The sequence below is a fragment of the Chanodichthys erythropterus genome, chromosome 9 (assembly GCF_024489055.1).
Source record: "Chanodichthys erythropterus isolate Z2021 chromosome 9, ASM2448905v1, whole genome shotgun sequence".
In the NCBI taxonomy this organism is placed as follows: Eukaryota; Metazoa; Chordata; class Actinopteri; order Cypriniformes; family Xenocyprididae; genus Chanodichthys; species Chanodichthys erythropterus.
Genome location: NC_090229.1, coordinates 12,507,474 through 12,525,823, shown reverse-complemented (window position 1 = coordinate 12,525,823; position 18,350 = coordinate 12,507,474). Strand labels below are relative to the sequence as shown.

Below are 18,350 nucleotides of genomic sequence, written 5' to 3'. Positions count from 1 at the left end.
TTGTTGTAGGCCTATGCTATACCCAGCCATTTTCACTTAGATTTAAAAACTCGATTTTTATATTTATTTGGGTTGACCATTACTAGATAAAACGTGAAATAATTAGTCATTGTTATAGTCGCGCTGTTCAGAGCTTGTTTTCTTATGAGAGCTTATTTTCTAATGTTCTGTTGTGTAATCATAGGTTAGTAGGCCTACAGTACCATTAACCAGTTAATGATGGATGTCTTTGTAAAGTGAATTTTGTATGAGAGGATTTTTTTAAAGTAATAATACACATTTGCGAAGAAAAACAAAATGTCCCTGCACCATACAAGGGAAGATTGGCCCTAGTTGTCACACTTTTCTTACTCCAGCAAATATTTCTAAGTAAAGGTTTATTTTCAGTGTCTGTAATGGCACATACCTTAAAGTCTTGGCTGCAAAAAACTACTATGTCCATCCTTATTGCCAAGGAAACAAGACACTTCATTAAACATGTTATCTCATACCACTGGATGTTGGGTAAATTGTCACAATGTGATCCTGCTTTGCACTGACATTGATTTGAGGAGAATATATTTTATTGAAATATTAAATATTACAATTAAAACTAAATATTAAATGCTAAATGTATTTTTTATTTATTTCAATATACCTGGAAATGTACCAAGTTTTTCAAAAAGCATTTTTATAACTAACAGTTTACTCCATTTAACATAAATGTGGTAACCTGGCCTGACCTGACTTGAAAGTGTGACAATCCCTCTTCTATGTATATTTACATATGTAAATATGCACATTCCCAGAAATATAGTTTGCATATAGTTTGCACTTGCATCCTGCAAGTGACACAAAACCTCATTAGGTGTACTTTTAACAAAACAAGGTTCATATGAAACTATTCCTGATCAGCAGCTTTAAAAAGGTGCTTTCCAAAATTTCCTGTAAGTTACCAGGAGCAAAGCAGATCTATCTATCTATCTATCTATCTATCTATCTATCTATCTATCTATCTATCTATCTATCTATCTATCTATCTATCTATCTATCTATCTATCTATCTATCTATCTATCTATCTATCTATCTATCTATCTATCTATCTATCTATCTATCTATCTATATCCACATTTGTTATTTCAGCAATGAGGGTCACATTACTTTTTGCCATTATTGCATGTTATTATAAAGTTACAAAATCAATCTATCTATCTGTCTGACTGTCCGCCCGTCTATCTATCTGCAAACTCTGCTCATTATACTTTGTTTGTTTCACAATTCCTAGCGCCCATGCAGAAAGTGGAAGGAAGCTACACTTGAATTGAGTTCTGGGCTGTCCGTCACTGCAACCACAAATGAACTTCTCATGAAAATGGAAAGCAAAATGCACAGTGGTTCTTCCCAAAGTCTGATAAAAGTGTTGCTGTTGACTGGCCAATGCCTCACCACCACAGGGCTTTTGGACATATTGTATCACCCTTTCTGTGGCAAAAGAGGATTTTCAAGTGGCACTCCACCTGGCAGCTGCGCACACAGGCTCTTGTAAAACTCATAAATTACAAAGTAGCAAATTTGTTATTTTGCCCACAAAATCACTGATGCTTCAGCTGTATAAAGCAATCTGGGTTTTATTCAGTATTCTGCATTAACATTCAAACATCAAGAAAGACAGACTGGCTGCTTTATTTATTACTATTATTCGAATTTAAAAAAAAAAAAAAAAAAAAAAGCCCCGGGGTTGAAAAGTATTTATCCCATTCACATACATAAACTATAACTTATATGACATAAATATGCAAAGAAAAAAAAAAAACATTTTGGATCAGTGGAATGACCAACAAGGGTTGGTGTAAGTTAAAAGATTTTGTCATTCAGTGACCTCACTGGGACAGAACAAAATATTGCAGTTGAGCAATTAAACAGACACGGCAAAAAATCAGACACCGGCCGGGGTAAACAGTTTGTGAAATGCAGATGAAAGGTCTGGTACATGATGCTCTCTTATGTCTCCATTCAGTTAAAAGTGAACTGATCTCATAGCAGGCTGACTTAATAATATGGTGAAAAATAAATAAATTAGGTAACACTTTATCTTACAGTGTCATTTTTACTTTACATGTACACTGTAAACTCTAACGCTCAAAATAATTAATTGGTTTAAGTAGGACAAACTTAAATGAGTTCAGTCAAATGAACTTTTATGAGTATTTAGCACTCAAGTTCACAGAACTGATCAAATTTAAGTAAACTGAACTGGTTTGTTGTTTTGATTTGTATGAATTATTTCTTTTAATTTAGATGAACTTTTTTCGATTTCGATATTGATTTCCCAGCATGCTTTGCCCATGGCACTCCACTGGGAGAGTAAAATTAAGTGTTATATAATGTTTTTTTGTGCAAGATTAATGTTAAGTGGAAGATTTAGTAGTGATTAATGTTTTGTTATGCTAATTTAGGTTTTTACCATCAAGTGGTGCATGCAGCTTGGTTTGAGAGCAAGTATGTTAAATGCTATACATTGCTGTATTCATTCAGCATGTGCTATACCATGCTATTGTTGACATGTTAGCAAGTTAGCATTTTCTGAATTAGCTTGTTATATAGCTAGTTAGTTTTACACTAATAAAAATATTTACACTGGGGTTACATGATCGTTTTAAGTGAAATGTATACTCAAACATTTCAAGAACAATGAAAATGTATGAGTACAAAATAAAATCCGCCAGTTCTGCTGACTTAAACTTTGAATTTCTTAAATTAAACATTTTTTGAGTTTTGCCAACTTATTTGGGTTTACAGCGTAGTTAGTGTAAAAAAAAACTAACAAACCTAATCCTAACCATAACCCTAGAGTATGTTGTTAATTAATATTACACAGTACTTAAATGTATAATTATATATATATATATATATATATATATATATATATATATATATATATATATATATATATATATATTATGAATGTATAATTACACTGTAACAAGGACACCTTAAAATAAAGTGTAACCAAAAACTGTAATTAGTGAGCAATAAAGGATCTGTTTACACAGACGTTCATGCAATCAGAATTAACCCTAATGTACTTAATTTTTACTTGTATTAAAATAATATAAAGGTCTCTCTTAAAATGTTCTCCAGTATAGTAAAATTATATTTTGCATTGATCACTCAGTTAATTTTGAAAACCTACATTAAGAACATTTAACAATTTAATCAGCTCCATCAAAGTCTCCTGAAAGGTCAGAGACCTCTACACACCCTTTCAAGAGAAATTACATGGATATTCTACAATATATAAATAATATATCAAAATTTATCACAGGCTAGCAATGTAACCAGGATGTATGCAAATATGTAGAGAACAGATGGTCATACAATATAGGTCAACATTTTTTAGCTTTCAGTACTGACAGGTGTCAAATTCTTTCGATTTGACATTATAATGCTATATAGCCTACATTCAACATGTTAAATATTGATTTTAAGTTATTTATTTGATTAACTCACACAGTTCTTTCAATAAACATAAAAAGCTCGTTTTTTAAAATAGTTAACCATACATGTGTGCTAAACTGACCATAAACATGCCCAAACATGTCTCGAGTTTTTGCACATTTAGACGTTATTTTATTTACCTTTTTCATCGCTGACAGTCGATATAAACCCATGTTAGGAGCTGAATAATTGTCATAAATGTAATTCATTTGATTTGAAGGATAACGCGTTGTCAAACATCGTGCGTTTCTAGAAGATTTTACGCAGCCGAGCAACCAGGAAGAAGATCACTGCATGGCATCTCCATAATCAAGAAAACTGCTTTTAGAAGCGTCGAACACCCTACACGTTTCGTCTTCTCTTGCAGAGAGCGTTCGGGGAGAATCCTGAGCGTTTTTACACCGAAAGCGCCTAAATTTGAAAATCTTGGCACTGCGCACTGGACTGTTTCCTCCCACCGATCTAACGGATTTCTGCTGCTGCACGACCATGAAAAACCTCACAGAGAGTCACCATTTTATCATTCAATGTCTATCATTTTATATTGTGCGAACGTAACAGTCCATGTATCCACGACGCACGAACCCTAAAATAAAAGCGCATTGTTTATCAAACATAATACGGCGCATTATACGAATTCGTGGTTAAAACGTATCCTCGCTCCTGTTTGTAGTCTGGTTTTGAAATGAATGACTGCCACACACCACACGTCAAAATATTTGTTTTAGATTACTGCGAGAGAAAGCACAGAAATAATGTGCCCACGTATGACGCATATTTAGGTTTCACTGTGCATGCGTATTTGTTTCTGTTGGTTCGATATTTATGGGTCAATAACAGGATAAGGATGTCCGAGATTGTGGAAAGGATCTTTTAATAATCTAGTTTAAAACACATGTATCAAGTTCCTAGATATATAAGCTTTGTATTCATGCTGGTTTTATACCTTTTTCTATAAAAATGGACTCTAAAAATGTCAGATGCTAAAATACTGTCTTTGCACCTTTTATTAGCCTACATGTGAGTATACACAAACATATTAATCAATGTTAAACTTTTTTTTTTTTTTTTTTTAAATATCATGAATTATTGAGTCAAGAGGATTTAGCATTATAGGCCTACTCTGTTTGACCTGAACAAAACGTGCCTTGTCATGAAAAGGTCAAAATATCTGAAACATTTCTTCCTGTTTGTTACTAATTCCACAGTGGTTTTCAAATATTCCTATTTCATCACAAAATGGCTTCGTTGTTAGTTTTTAAAGAAGTAAATTTTAACAGATTACTCCAACACCCCCACCCCCAAAGGCTTTTAATGGCACTTTTTTAACAATCTCCGGAGAGTTACACCGCCAGTTGTTTATTAATTTTTAACACCTTACAAATAAACCCCATAAATACAATTATTAAAATGACTTTTATTTTAGAAATTAAGAACATGTCTACAAATAGCTAATGCTGACAGAAACACAATGAGCGTAACGTATTTCACCAGAAACAGTATTTGAAAAGGTGAGGGAAATGTATAGCTAATTCTCGTCAAATTAATTATAGAGCCATAAAGTTATAATAATTTATTTTCGCTTTTTTACTACAATGAAAGTTAAATCTGATAATTGTCAACTGTGAGGCTTTCTGTTTGGGAACGGCAGACAACTGGTGTTCTTTAACTTGCTAATACGCTAAAAATACATACAACTCTGCCACCGCTAACGTGTCACAGCGTTTTATTTAGCCTGCTTTAAACATTCGACAACATCAAACAACAGTTTCAAATCCATGTTTTTAATACAGTCTCATAAATGTTTTCTAGGCCTACCCGTATTTCAGTGACACGAGGCCAGAGTTAAACACGCAACGTCATGAAAACATATAGGCTACTGAAACCGTTTAACAGGGTTCTTTGGTTATTTTGCAGGATTTTAATATTTTCAATGCGACAAAAGACATCTTTCACAGTTAAAAAGGCATTAATTACAAGCAAAAGTGCAAATTTAATGTCATAAAACTAAACAACAAAAATCAGAGCAGTCAGGGGTTGTTAAAGTGGATTTTGACCATTATAGTGCAATTACTTCAATAAAAGGAGATTGGTTTCTTTGAACATATCACTTAATGTAGATTATATTTTTTTCATGTTATAAAACAGGACATATAGAAGGACAAGTATGAGCTTGAAAGTTAGTGAAAGAAATTATCTACAAATCTAAAATGGATGCTTAGGTGACCTGAAAAATAGCTGTTGAAAACAAAAAAACAATTATCCAGTTGAAATTGGGGGCCATGTGAATTACATACAAAGTCAAATTTTAATTGTTCTTCACAAAAAGACAAGCCCCTGAGCCCAATATTTTACATTGCAATAAGAGGTAGTTGGCTGAATTTTCCGCAATGTGACAAATCGCAGCATTTGTCTGCTACCTCTGTAACACAACAAAACAAGCAGGCCCATGATCATAATCTCTAGCTGGATTGTGAAGGTGCAATGTTCTCTAACCACTCCACAGTTTTATATTTTTTGTGCAATGACGCCAAGTCAAGAGGCGTCTGGCCTTTTTTATTACGCAGAAAAGGCTGTGTATTGCAGCAATTTACGAGATACTGCACGACATCCAGGCATCCTTCTTGCGCCGCCAGATGTAGAGGCAGGTTGCCCTTGTTGTCAAGAAGATTGACATCAGCACCATTCTGCGCGAGCACCTGTAGAGTGTCCAGATATCCGTCACGCGCGGCGTCGTGACTGATGGTCAGTCCAAGGATGGGGTCGCGCACGTTTGGGTCGGCGCCTGCTCGAAGCAGCGTCTCTGCAATGCGCGAGCAGCCAAGTTTCATCACCTGCAATACAACCCAAAGAGAACACGTGTTAATGTGCTAAGAAATTATTAATAACAAAAATAACCTTTTTTAGCGAATGTGTGCATTTTTAATTAAACATTATGAGTGGATTATTTAAACTTTTATCAAGATTATAAGGTAAAAATGTATATAAATGCATAAGTCAATAGTGTATTTTAGGTCAAATTTTCAACATCTTTTAAATATGGACATGCCTATACATATATATATATATATATATATATATATATATATATATATATATATATATATAAATATATATATGATAGTTCTGAGAACCTATTATTTCTCAGAAGAGGCTTCATTATTGCTATCATGCAAATAAAAGAAATCGAAGAGATGATTTGCTATAACCACGACTTCAAAACCTACGACATAATAATGGGTAATCCATTATTTTAGTGTCTTTCTTACACATGTTACATGTAGTTACTATAGTAATTCCTATAAATTGTATATAATTACATGCAACTAACCCTAAACCACACCCTAATCCTAACCCTACAGTAAATGCATGTAGTTAAACTCTTATTACTCAGTAATAAATGTATAATTACACTTTAACAAATACTTTAAAGTATAACCCAAAAATGTTTAAAAGCGAACAGAATTTTTAAGCACAAAATTATGACTCTATGACTTCTGATGATAACATATATGAAGTTATGAAATCATGTCATGGACCTAATCGACAAAAAGACCCAGAAAAAAAAAATGTACATATGAAAATGTTTATGGAAATTTCACGAGGAAGTTCACCAGTACATAACACCAGTATTTTAATATAAATAATGCTATTTCAAATGATTTTTTTCATTCTTGGATAATTATACGCATGCATATTTTTTTTTCACCTCATATTAATTAAGACACAAGTAATGTTTAGTATTTTATAAATTCCTTTGTCTCAACACAGAATCATGACCTAGAGGTAAAAGTTGATAATACGAGAAATAAAATAAAAGTAGTGACCAGTCACATCATTTAAAATGTACACCTTTCCTTATTCATATAATTCTTTTTTAACATGAAATCGTTCATGTATATTTTATGTGCCATATTCCTATGAATTTATGCCACATATGCATTCAGAAATTGGCATATGCTACGGCTACCAGCATCGAGGATGGGGATTACCCTTGAGAATATCACTCATTCTGAAGCTAAGAGAATATATTATGTGAATATGACACTAGCACATGAGTAATATCAAACTATATTTCATGCTGACCGAAATTAAACAGCTATATTGTGTCTGGTTTAAGTCCAGACGGCCTTCTCATTAGCAGTACATATTATTTATAAATCAAATAACAATTTAAAAAGCACAAACAGCCTCTCGAGGCATATAGGATTTTAATATATAATATATGATTTTCATTTGACTTAATTCTAGAGTTTTATCTTACCCCATTACAGTAAATAATAAACATAAGCATATAATCACTTCCGGCCTTAACATTGAAACTCCATTATCATTTAAATTTGTTGGTACACTTACATTGTATAAAAAAACGGAAACAATTAGCCTACAATAATATCTAAATCTGTAAAATGCTGCCAAAAAGTATAATGCTATATTTTCTTCAGCTCGTGATCTGACTGGTGTAATAAAACAGTTTTCAGGACACACAATAAATGCTTTATGTAAAAGATAACGAGTTCCACTATCTGTTTGCATAATAAAATATAGATCATTTACAACAGGTGCGTAGGGCTACTTGTTTGTTTGCAGGTAAAAAAAAAACAGGTTTATTTAGTAGTTAACCAGGCCACTGCTCATGGTGACTGCAAGAAGGAAAAGGACATATTGTTTTCGTGAGGCTGATGTAATATGCTTTATAAACACCGTGTTTAGATGTGTAAGTTGTTCATGGAGATGAGAGTCTAACCTGCAATGGTGTCCTGCCGAACTTGTTCTTCTCATTAACGTTCACGTTGCTTTGCAGTATCTGCTCAATTTCCATCAGATTTCCCTGCGCAGCTGCAGTGCTCAGTCCATCTATAGCTGTGTCCTCGGCCATTATATACTGACAAAGGAGGTAGAATATCTCTGATGCTTGCTTTTTAAAAAAAACCTACGCTGGTTTATATGGAAAAAGTACTACAAAGCTGTAGTAAATAGTCCGATCCTCCAGCCCCCCTAAAAAAATATCCGTTGGAGATGCGCCAAGGTCCACCCACATTAATATCGTCCTACCGAAGCCATCGGAACCAGCGGAGAGAACAGGGATGCCATGCCATCTCTTATCAAATCTATGGGCATTCAAGAAACATATTAAAAAAACGAAAACAAAACAAACATCCTCTTTTATATGATCAATGCGAGAGGTTCCTCTCCGTGTCCATGAATGACATGAAGCTCTGTCGTGGTCTCGGTCCAGATATGATCTCACATTCAAACAGATCTGTAGTAGTCACATGAAAAATGCTCGCATCTGAGAGGCAAACTTCCCTTTCATGAGTCCTCTGATATGAAGTATATGCAGGTGCATTGGGCTGGAGAAGTGCGATGCGTTCATGGCATTCGCAGATGTTGTCATTTCAAGCCTCCGAACGAGCTCTGAAAACAGATAAATAGAGAGAGAAGACTGTTATTCCGCGAGCAAATTTTTATTTAGCATCCAGGGAGTTCGCAAGGATGTGTTGTAAGTTTAATGCAAGAAGCTTCCCGCCCATTTTGAACATGAAACGTCAAAAGCAAATCTTCTTTGATGTGCACATCAAAGAACGCTGGCATGAGGGTTATCAAAACTGCTTAACTGACACCAGTCGCCAATACCGAGCTGACACGCGTAAAAAAGAATCTTTAATAGGCTTTCAGCCTGCGGTGAAGCGTTTCAAACTGCAGGCGTAAATATATCTACAAATGTTCTGTCGTAGTGATTCCTCGCGCACTGAGGTGCAGTTACACTGTGACGATTCAGCCGATGATGGACGACGTCATAATGGATCATTTAAAATGAAACATTGTATCCACTACCTGCAGAATGCTTACGTCGCGGGTATCGAGTTATCCTCTCCGGATGGTTTATGGCCGTTGAATAAGCTGGTTGCAAGACAGCTGACTTTGTCAGAGAGTCTGCCGCTGTTGTTTGACATCACTCCGTTTTTGAAATAAAGGGCCGACACTTCCGCCCACTTTTACTAACAGACGCGGAGCAAGGCGGGATCAACCGTAATGCTGCTGGGGAGAGGCTGAGAGATGCACTTTCTGCTGCATTCTCACAGTTTTTGCGGTTTTAAGCACTCATCTTTGAGTTGTTAGTGTTCCCAGTGTAAGATTCCCCTCTCCATAAATGTATGTTTGAAGTCAAATTCATTCAAGCTATTTATAGGAGGAAAGACTAAAACAGTGCAAGGTTTATATTCAGTCATGTGAACTGCCGAGATGCTACCCTCTAGCACACCATAAGTGTTTTTTTTTTTTTTTCTAAAAATGTGCAGTTTGTCAACATTTGACCATCGTATCGTTTTGTTTATTCGTTGGAATGAATGCATCTACAGCACAGCAATAGGTAATGTTTACATTGACACTACTACACAGTAATATTAACGCATATTGCTACATCCCTGCTAAAAAATAGGACTATTAAACTAGGCTATGCTGTTTTCTGGTGTTATAGAGGGGTTCTTGGCACTTTTTAGTGTTAGACTAGCTGAGACCAACAAACCAACTTAAGCTGGCTTATTTATTTAGCATATTTACCCCCGGTTTCACAGACAAGGCTTAAGCTAGTCTAAAATGCATATTTAAGCTGTTTGCAACTTGTACTTACATATCTTAAAATATGTCAGAGCCTTTGTTTTGTCTCAAGATTCACACCGGTAATGCTTTTTTTTTTCTTTCTTTTTTTTTCTCGAGTGTACATTTATAAAAGCTACTGAAATATCCTAATTGAACTAAGGCGTAATCCTGGTTCAGGCTAAGCCCTGTCTGTGAAACCGGGCCTTTGGTGTTACCTGATTTAAGATGGTCTAGCTGGTTTTCGCTCTTAAACTCTATACCCCGGTTTCACAGACAAGGCTTAAGCTAGTCTTCAACTAAAATGCATGTTTGAGCTGTTTTAACTGAAAGCAACTTGTACTGACATATCTTAAAATATGTCAGTGTCATTGTTTTGTCTCAAGATGCACACCTGTAATGTTTTTTTCTAGTGTATGTTTATAAAAGATACATAATTGAACTAAGGCCTAATCCTGGTTTAGGCTAAGCCCTGTCTGTGAAACCGAGCCTATAAAACCAGCCTGGTAGGACTGGCATAGTTGCTAAGACCAGCAAACCAACTTAGACTGCTTTAAGATTTTTATTTCAGCATAAATGACATCAAGGAAACCCGTGTGTTTGCCCAGAATACCTGTAAAAATAAATCAGCCCTTCTAAACCATCATGAGTTAGTAACGTTTGACTAATCATCACGGTTGGTATTGTTATATCTTCATGTTTACAAAAAAAAAACCTCGTTTTGGGGGGTTACACTGTGAAAAAATTGCTGCAGAGAAAAGAGAACTGTCTCCAGAGCCCATGAACATGTTTGGTAAACATTTTTAATGCTTTTTGTTGTTGTAAAATGTCAGAAGGTAGGCAAACAAGTCACTTGTAAGTTAGTCCATTCAAATTTAGCCGCGGCCCTGCTGCTGCTTTAAAAATACGCAGCCCTTTTCAGTTGCGCGACAGTTCACAGCACTTCTTTACGGCAGCCGCTTCTTTACGGCAGTTGCTTTGAACGCCGATCCAGAAAAGCAAAGTGACGATAACAGAAAAATAGAAAGCCACCAAACACTGACAACACGGCCCCGAAGAGCAGCATTTATACACAGTTACCTGCCGTACACTGATAAGCCGTGTCCTGAGCTGCTCTTTTGAAATCGGAGGTTGATATTTTTGAGGTTTTTACATGAGTCGTTAGCCTCTCACTGCAATGGCCTCCGACAGTAACATGGACAGAGAAATGATCCTGGCCGACTTTCAGGTGGGTTTCCTCGCATATATACTTATAATCTGTAATTTTATAAGGTCTGAATGTGTAGATCAGATCCGTTCTTGTGCCTGCTGATTGCTAGACGGGTAACGGCTATTGAAGTCACTTCATTTTTGTTGACATGTCTCGAGATGTTCAGCTGTCAGTGGCTTTGTTTGAATTATTCAGCAAAAACGAAGCTTGGCAAGCACATGACCGGGCAAAGTAAGAATAAACAGCTGAAAATACGCCATTTTAATATAATCTGTTTATCTGGGACTAGGAAACATTACAAGACTGTCATCTGAATCCTGATCTGTATTTTCATGACCCTGTAATGGCCAGAAGCTGTCAGATGACTCTGCATCGTTTACTCTGTTTGTACACTGCCATCAGCTGTCACATTCCTGTTTTTCGTTTTTTGTTGTTTTGAGATTTTAAATATGAGTCAGGTTACAAGTATTGACAACATGGGTTTTGATTTGCAAAATGTTTATTTCATAGAAACAGAAAGAGATCTGAAATACAAATATTTTGAGGTGGCATTCACTAAAATTGAAGGTAGCTTATACTTTTCCTATCTGTTATATTGAAGAAAGCTTTTGAAATACCTTATATGTGAAGTTAAATATCACATATCAATAATGTCTACACTACCATTCAGAAGTTTGGGGTCAGTAGTTTATTTATTTTTTTTTTCTTAAAGAAATTGTTTCTTTTTATTCAGCAAAGATCCATTATATTGATCAAAAGTTACAGTAAAGAACTTCATAATGTTTCTATTTAAAATAAATTCTGTTCTTTTGAACTTTCTATTCATCAAAGAATCATAAAAAAAATTGTCATGGTGTCCACAAAATATTAAGCATCGCAAATGTTTTTAACATTGATAATAATAAGAAGTGTTTCTTGAGCAGCAAATCAGCATATTAGAATGATTTCTGAAGGATCATGTGACACTGAAGAGTGGAGTAATGATGCTAAAAATTCAGCTTTGCATCTTAGGAATCAATTACATTTTAAAAATTGTATATAATATTTCACAATATTACAAATTTTTTCCCTTTATTTTAGATCACATAAATACAGTCTTCTCCCAAACCTTTGAACAATAGTTTGTGTGTGTGTGTGTATATATATATATATATATATATATATATATATATATATATATATATATATATATATATATACACACACACACACACACACACACACACACACACACACACACACACACATATATATATATATATATATATATATATATATATATATATATATATATATATATATATATATATAATATACATATATATATATATATATATATATATACATATATACATACATACATACATACATACATTGATACACACACATATATAAATGGCCTGCAGGCTTCAACACTCTTAAAGAAAAAGAAAAGAAAAGTAATATTCACTTAACATTCTCAGAAATTTATTTTGGGCCAGTTTTGTTATGTAATTCTTTTAAAATAAATAAGACATTGTGGTTTCTGGTATTTTTAATAAGCAAGTTCTATTTGTTTCAGGCATGTACAGGAATCGACAACATTGCTGAGGCGATCACACTTCTAGAACTAAACAACTGGGACTTGGTGGTAAGATGCCTTTTGTTTGTTAAATCTGTAAGACTGACACACAACTAGATTTCTCTCAAATCACAAACCATTTTAACAAGTGTGTGTGTGTGTTATGTCTCCTGCTTATTGTTTGTATGTGGATTGTGGTGATGCAACAAAGACAAAGCCACTGTGTTCAGTGCAAATGCTATTTAATGGTACCATTGTTCACAGAACACTCTGGCACAGTTCTGTAGATATAGTAGCTGCATTCCCATATACCAGTATATTTACTTTAGGAGGAAAATTTAGTCATCAATGAAACCTAGTGTCATTTGTAATTCAAGGCCTTATTTTTATTTTTGCACGTGTGCTGAGCAGTAATGAAACACAGTGAACAATAGGGCTATAAACAGGGGTGTCGTGCATTTTGAGGGGCACCAGTGACAGTTCTGGCATTTCTTCTAAACACTGTGAGTCATGATAGTCTAGTGGTGTAATTTTATAGTATGCATGAGGGCCGAGTTCAAATCATGATATAATATAATTTTTATAATGAACCACACAAAATTGTGCACAGTGATTGTGTTGCATTTATGTATGAAAAAACAGCAGATTTGACATTTTTGGAAAACACTGTTTGTGTTTAATAAAAAAAAAAAAACTATTGTTGTTTTTAATAAAACGTTACTTAAATTTTCAATGTAATAAATCAGTGTTCAGACCCAGTAATATACTGATGAACCAAGGTTAGAAATGGATTACTAAAACCTTTCCTGTCGACATTCCGTAATATTAAGATTATTATAAGACCTGTCCTGCAGTGTGACATGCTATATTATGTTATATCTTAAATTAATTGGAAACATTGTTTTTCTAATTCTTGCTTAATTATTATACACTACCATTCAAAAATATGGGATCGGTATTTTTTTTTTTTTTTTTTTTTTTAATGTTTTTGAAAGAAGTCTCTAATGCTCACAAAGGCTGCATTTATTTCAAAAACAAAGTAAAAATAACAGTAGGCAAGGCAATTTTATTTGTATAGCACATTTCATACACAATGGTAATTCAAAGTGCTTTACATAAAGAAGAATAAAAATAGAAAATAAGGAATAGAAATAACAGTCATTAAAAGTCAGAATAACAAGATGATACATAAAAGATATAAAATACATTAAAAATGAAATAAAAACAGGAAAAAGGAATTTAAAAAAAGTAAAAAGATAATATGTATAAAATAAAATGCAAACAGTTCGGACATAGCACAGTGCTCAATCAGCAAATGCATAGATAAAAAGATGTGTTTTGAGTCTTGATTTGAATGTGGCTACTGTTGGAGCACATCTGATCTCTGATCAGTAATATTCTGAAATATTACAATTAATGGTTTAGTTTGTAACAACAGCTTGGCTCATGTTTCTGCAGTCACAGGTTTGGATTGGTAATACTTGGTACGGCACTGTTAGGAGTGCACAAATTAGGACATTTTAAGGCTGTACTAATACTTTAATAGTGCCTGCACCTTTAAAAGTATTTAAGAGCTTAAAGCCATATGCTGCAGCTAAATGCACCACACTGTAAAATTATATGAAAGATTATGAAATATTATTACATTCAGACACATACAGTCTATTATACAAGGTAGTTCCTCAATCAATCCACTGAGAAATCTTTACTATCTAATACCTGGTATTAAGTTGCATTTTGGTTGATCGGATCACAAGTAGACGAGGGAGACACATTCCTGTTTACAACTAGTGTTTTAATCTAGTCTTTTTTCAATTTTCAACCACTTCTGTCCTGATTTCTTCAAGAGGAGGGGTCTATGGGTGGATAAATGTATGAGATTTTTTTAGCTCTTTCAAACTAATGAACGAAAAAAGCTTGCACAATTTACCTATAAATGTGAAAGGAGACGATGGAAAAACATACGGAGAGCAGCAGTTTGGTTTCTGCTCTGATAGCCACAAGACTACGCCCAACACTGTAGGTGTGTGTTAGAAATAAGGAATGGTGAGAGAAAGTGTTGCTTGTTAGGTTTTTTTCGTTTTCAAACCAAATGTAGGTCTTCTGCCGACAAAGTTTAAATCCCGCCTGGCTAGAGCGCTTCCCATGATGGTTACACGTTAGATCAGTAGGCAGGTCTTTTGTGACTGTTTGAACACATGAGAGTCTACACTACAAAAGCCATCCAGTCAAATGCGTTTCGACTACCTCTGGAAGTGGTTGAAAGTGGACAAGCTCAAAACGTCGTAGACCCCATTTACACCTGTATTTAGCATCATCCACTTGTGATTGGATTGTTGAAAATGCATTTTAATACCAAGCGTAAACAGGGCCTTAGAATTATTCAGTCTCTTTTAGGGTTTTGTTTAGATTAAGTGATGTAAATCACTAATAATTAAAGATTTGAAAACATGAGTCTGCATTTGCATTACAAGTGACCCAATTTCCGATCTTTTATTTATTTTTTACTACCATGTGTCAGTTCGGATATGACCCACGAACATGGATTCTGATATTCACGGATCAGTTTCAGGCCTCTTTCATGTGTGGAAATAAATTCTGATATGAATCAGATACATGCATTTGCGTCTGCCAAGAAGCGGACGGATCAGATATTCCCGTCAATGCGATGGTGGCGAATGACGGCAACCCAATGTTTTGCTGACCTTTAAAGATAGTATGTAAAGCAAGCTTGTATTGTCATTTCGTCTGTGTCCAATGCAAATCACACCGTTTTCACTTCCTTTTCGGCCTAAGCACGTCTACCTTGGGTTATTTCGCCAAGCATATAAAGTAAATGCAGATATCAGATATGGGTCACTTTTAAAAGATGTAAGCTGGTCATCAAAAAAATTTGATATACTAGTCAACAAAACGGAACTGGGCAGTGTAAATGCGACGTTATTTTCACTATTGCAGGATAAACTGTTAGATATCACAACACGATCATGAACTGTTTCTATCAATTTGCATTCGATACCGCATTCACTCACGTTACATGGTGTACTCATTTACTTCTTTATTTTGTCTCTTACATCGGTTTGCATTTGTTTTTCCTGTCACTCTCTAACTGTACGACGAATCAATGATACAATTACTTTACAATTCATACACCTTTAATATTTATAATTTCAGAGGCATTACTAGAGGAACTAAACTGCAGTATCAAAACGTGTGCCGAATCATGAGTCGAGATCCGTACATGTGTTTTTGTTCAAGCGGGAACTGTTTCACCCCTAGTGAACAAATAGTAGTTCCTTTGTTGCTCCTACCCTGCAGAGCTTATGTGTCTAGGTGTCCATTTCAATCGATAGTGTTATTTGAACAGACAGTAATGTCTGCTGCAGTCTGCAAATACCCACGCCTTTTTATGGCTTTTCATCTTATCTATTGCAAACAGGTCATTTAGACAGATCAAAACGTTCCTAAAAATTCCTAGTTGAAGGTGCCCATCCTTCCCTTTGAATAGATGGTGTAGAAATTGTCATTGAAGTCCTCTATAGTCTTATATAAGTATATCTTTGTGATTTATAGTCTGTTATGTCACCTTTCAATTGTCGCCACACAAATGTTTCACCTCTTAAGCCTAAAACATATGCAGCTGTGACAGGTGTCACACCACAGACAAAGGCAGACAGGCAGAGCTATATTTTGGTTTGGTGAATGTAACAGGAGGCATGTACTCTGGCAGTTTTCGTATTGCTAATTTGCATGAGAGACTCATGTGACCTACACTCACCCTAAAGTACAGGGTCTTTCCATCTTGCATTTAGAGTTGTTAAAAGCAGTATAAAGAATGCAGTGTCAGGACAGATCAAAAGAAAGAGTTATCAAATAAAAATCAAGAAATTGTGGTTTTAGAGACAGATTTCTCTCTACAAAGTTGCCCTTTATCTTAAAAGCAGGCTGTTTTACTATATTTAGCAGGAAGCTGGTTGTATGCTGGCAGCCGTTCAAAGAAAGCAGACCCTAGCACACGGTGTGGTTAAGTGCACCTGTAAATGTAATGACTTGCTGTTCCAGCTCAGGGTTGCGAGGTTGATGGACTCAAAAAAAGTGTCGAGACGGGACAGCCAGCATGTGTTTGAACACCCCACGCTGAAGCCAGGATGTGTGCTGCACACTTGATCACACAAACACCGCCCTGCACCTGAGCAAATCTTTCATGAGAAGTCAAATGGCCTTAAGTGTGTAGAGCACTTCTTTTACATTTTTGCGGAATTCTGATGTTCTGTCTCTGCGGCAGACAAAATATCGTTTCTGTGGCCTCTACAGGCATGGAAAAATTTTTGGAGCATAGCAAGCATTGCGATGTACGTCTCTGTATACACTTTGTTATTTGGCTCAATCAGAAGCCATTCCATTCAGATCTGTATCCACTGAGCGAGTCTCCTTATCACAGTCTGGCTCCAGAACCCACTTGCTCACACACGCTCAGACACAAACACATCAGGCCCATCTCTGTGCATTCCACTTCAGTCTGATGAGAGAAAGAGAGGGGGAAATATGTGGCCCACATTGCTGGATACTGTTTGTAAGTGTTATGTTTGGGTTTTATAAAAGAATATCTGATTTCTGTCTTGATGTGTACCTCGGTTATTGTCTTTATCATTGTAAAAAAGATCAGTAAATTTAGACCATTATTTATTTGGGCAGTTGATGTGAAATTTCAAGCAATGACAGCAGTTATGTCCTGCAGTGTGACATGCTGTAAACCTTAATGTTGAAAATAATTGTTTTGAATAGGGCAAACTCAAATTAAATAAATTTGTTCAGTCAAATTAACTTTTATGAGTAGTTAGAACTTTCTTTTTCTTTTGAGTTCACGAAACTGACATTTTAAGTAATGTGAATTTTTTTTCATAGTTTTGATTTTTATGGACTTGTTTCTTTTAATTTAGACAAACTTAAATTTACCTGAAACTGCTTGCTTTGCCATGACACTCAAAAGGGAGAATAAATGCTAAAATTATGTGTTATGTGCAAGAGTAATGTTAAGTGGGTGGATTTAGTAGTGTTCAATGCTTTGCTATCCCAATTTAGAAGAGTTTCTGTTATGTTGGTTTTTTTGGGGGGTTACCATCATGGTAAGTGGAGTGGAACATGAGCTTAGTTTGAGAACAGGTATTTCATAAATGTTCTATATTGCCGTACTCTTTCAGCAATTACTGTGCTATGCTAATGTTATCAAAGCATTGTGTTACCAAGTAGCATTTGCTGAGTTAGCTAGTTATAGCTAGCTAAATTTTCACTACTAAAAATATAATTTAAGATGTCAAAAAAATGGCTTAATTTACTTATCATTAATTAAATTCAATTAAATGTTGTTCAAAAATTTGGGGCAAAAAATTTGTTTTTTAATGTAAAAAGAAGTCTCTAATGCGCAACAAGGCTAATTAAATTTGATAAGAAACGTAAAAGTAATATTTTAATATATTTTTTAATATATTTTAATATGTAAT

At 34.8% G+C, this 18,350-nt stretch overlaps 2 protein-coding genes across 3 annotated transcripts in view; one reads left to right on the top strand and one right to left on the bottom strand.

Moving 5' to 3' along the window:
* Positions 1–5,246: 5,246 nt before the first annotated feature.
* cdkn2c (cyclin-dependent kinase inhibitor 2C (p18, inhibits CDK4)) lies at positions 5,247–9,433 on the bottom strand. Of its 2 annotated transcripts, none has more exons than XM_067393577.1 (3): positions 9,317–9,433; positions 8,226–8,896; positions 5,247–6,312 (listed from the first exon to the last, which is right to left on the bottom strand). In XM_067393577.1, the coding sequence occupies exons 2-3, from the start codon at positions 8,355–8,357 to the stop codon at positions 5,941–5,943; spliced, it is 504 nt and encodes a 167-aa protein (XP_067249678.1). In that variant the 5' UTR covers positions 8,358–8,896; positions 9,317–9,433; the 3' UTR covers positions 5,247–5,940. The 2 variants fall into 2 exon arrangements, with proteins under 2 accessions (XP_067249678.1, XP_067249679.1); XM_067393578.1 differs by having other exon boundaries at positions 9,332–9,430.
* Positions 9,434–11,027: 1,594 nt separating this feature from the next.
* The window catches only part of faf1 (Fas (TNFRSF6) associated factor 1), a 75,698-nt gene continuing 68,375 nt past the window's right edge, over positions 11,028–18,350 (top strand). Inside the window, exons 1-2 of the mRNA XM_067394593.1 lie at positions 11,028–11,306; positions 12,850–12,918. Coding sequence (XP_067250694.1) covers positions 11,256–11,306; positions 12,850–12,918 — 120 coding nt within the window. The 5' untranslated portion in view covers positions 11,028–11,255. The remainder of the gene's footprint in view (positions 11,307–12,849; positions 12,919–18,350) is intronic.

Excerpts from the sequence above, each read along its gene's own strand:
- cdkn2c (XM_067393577.1), bottom strand. The coding sequence starts at position 8,357 with ATGGCCGAGGACACAGCTATAGATGGACTGAGCACTGCAGCTGCGCAG. Across the intron at positions 6,313-8,225 it reads TCGGCAGGACACCATTGCAG|GTGATGAAACTTGGCTGCTC; the intron begins GTTAGACTCTCA and ends GTTGTATTGCAG.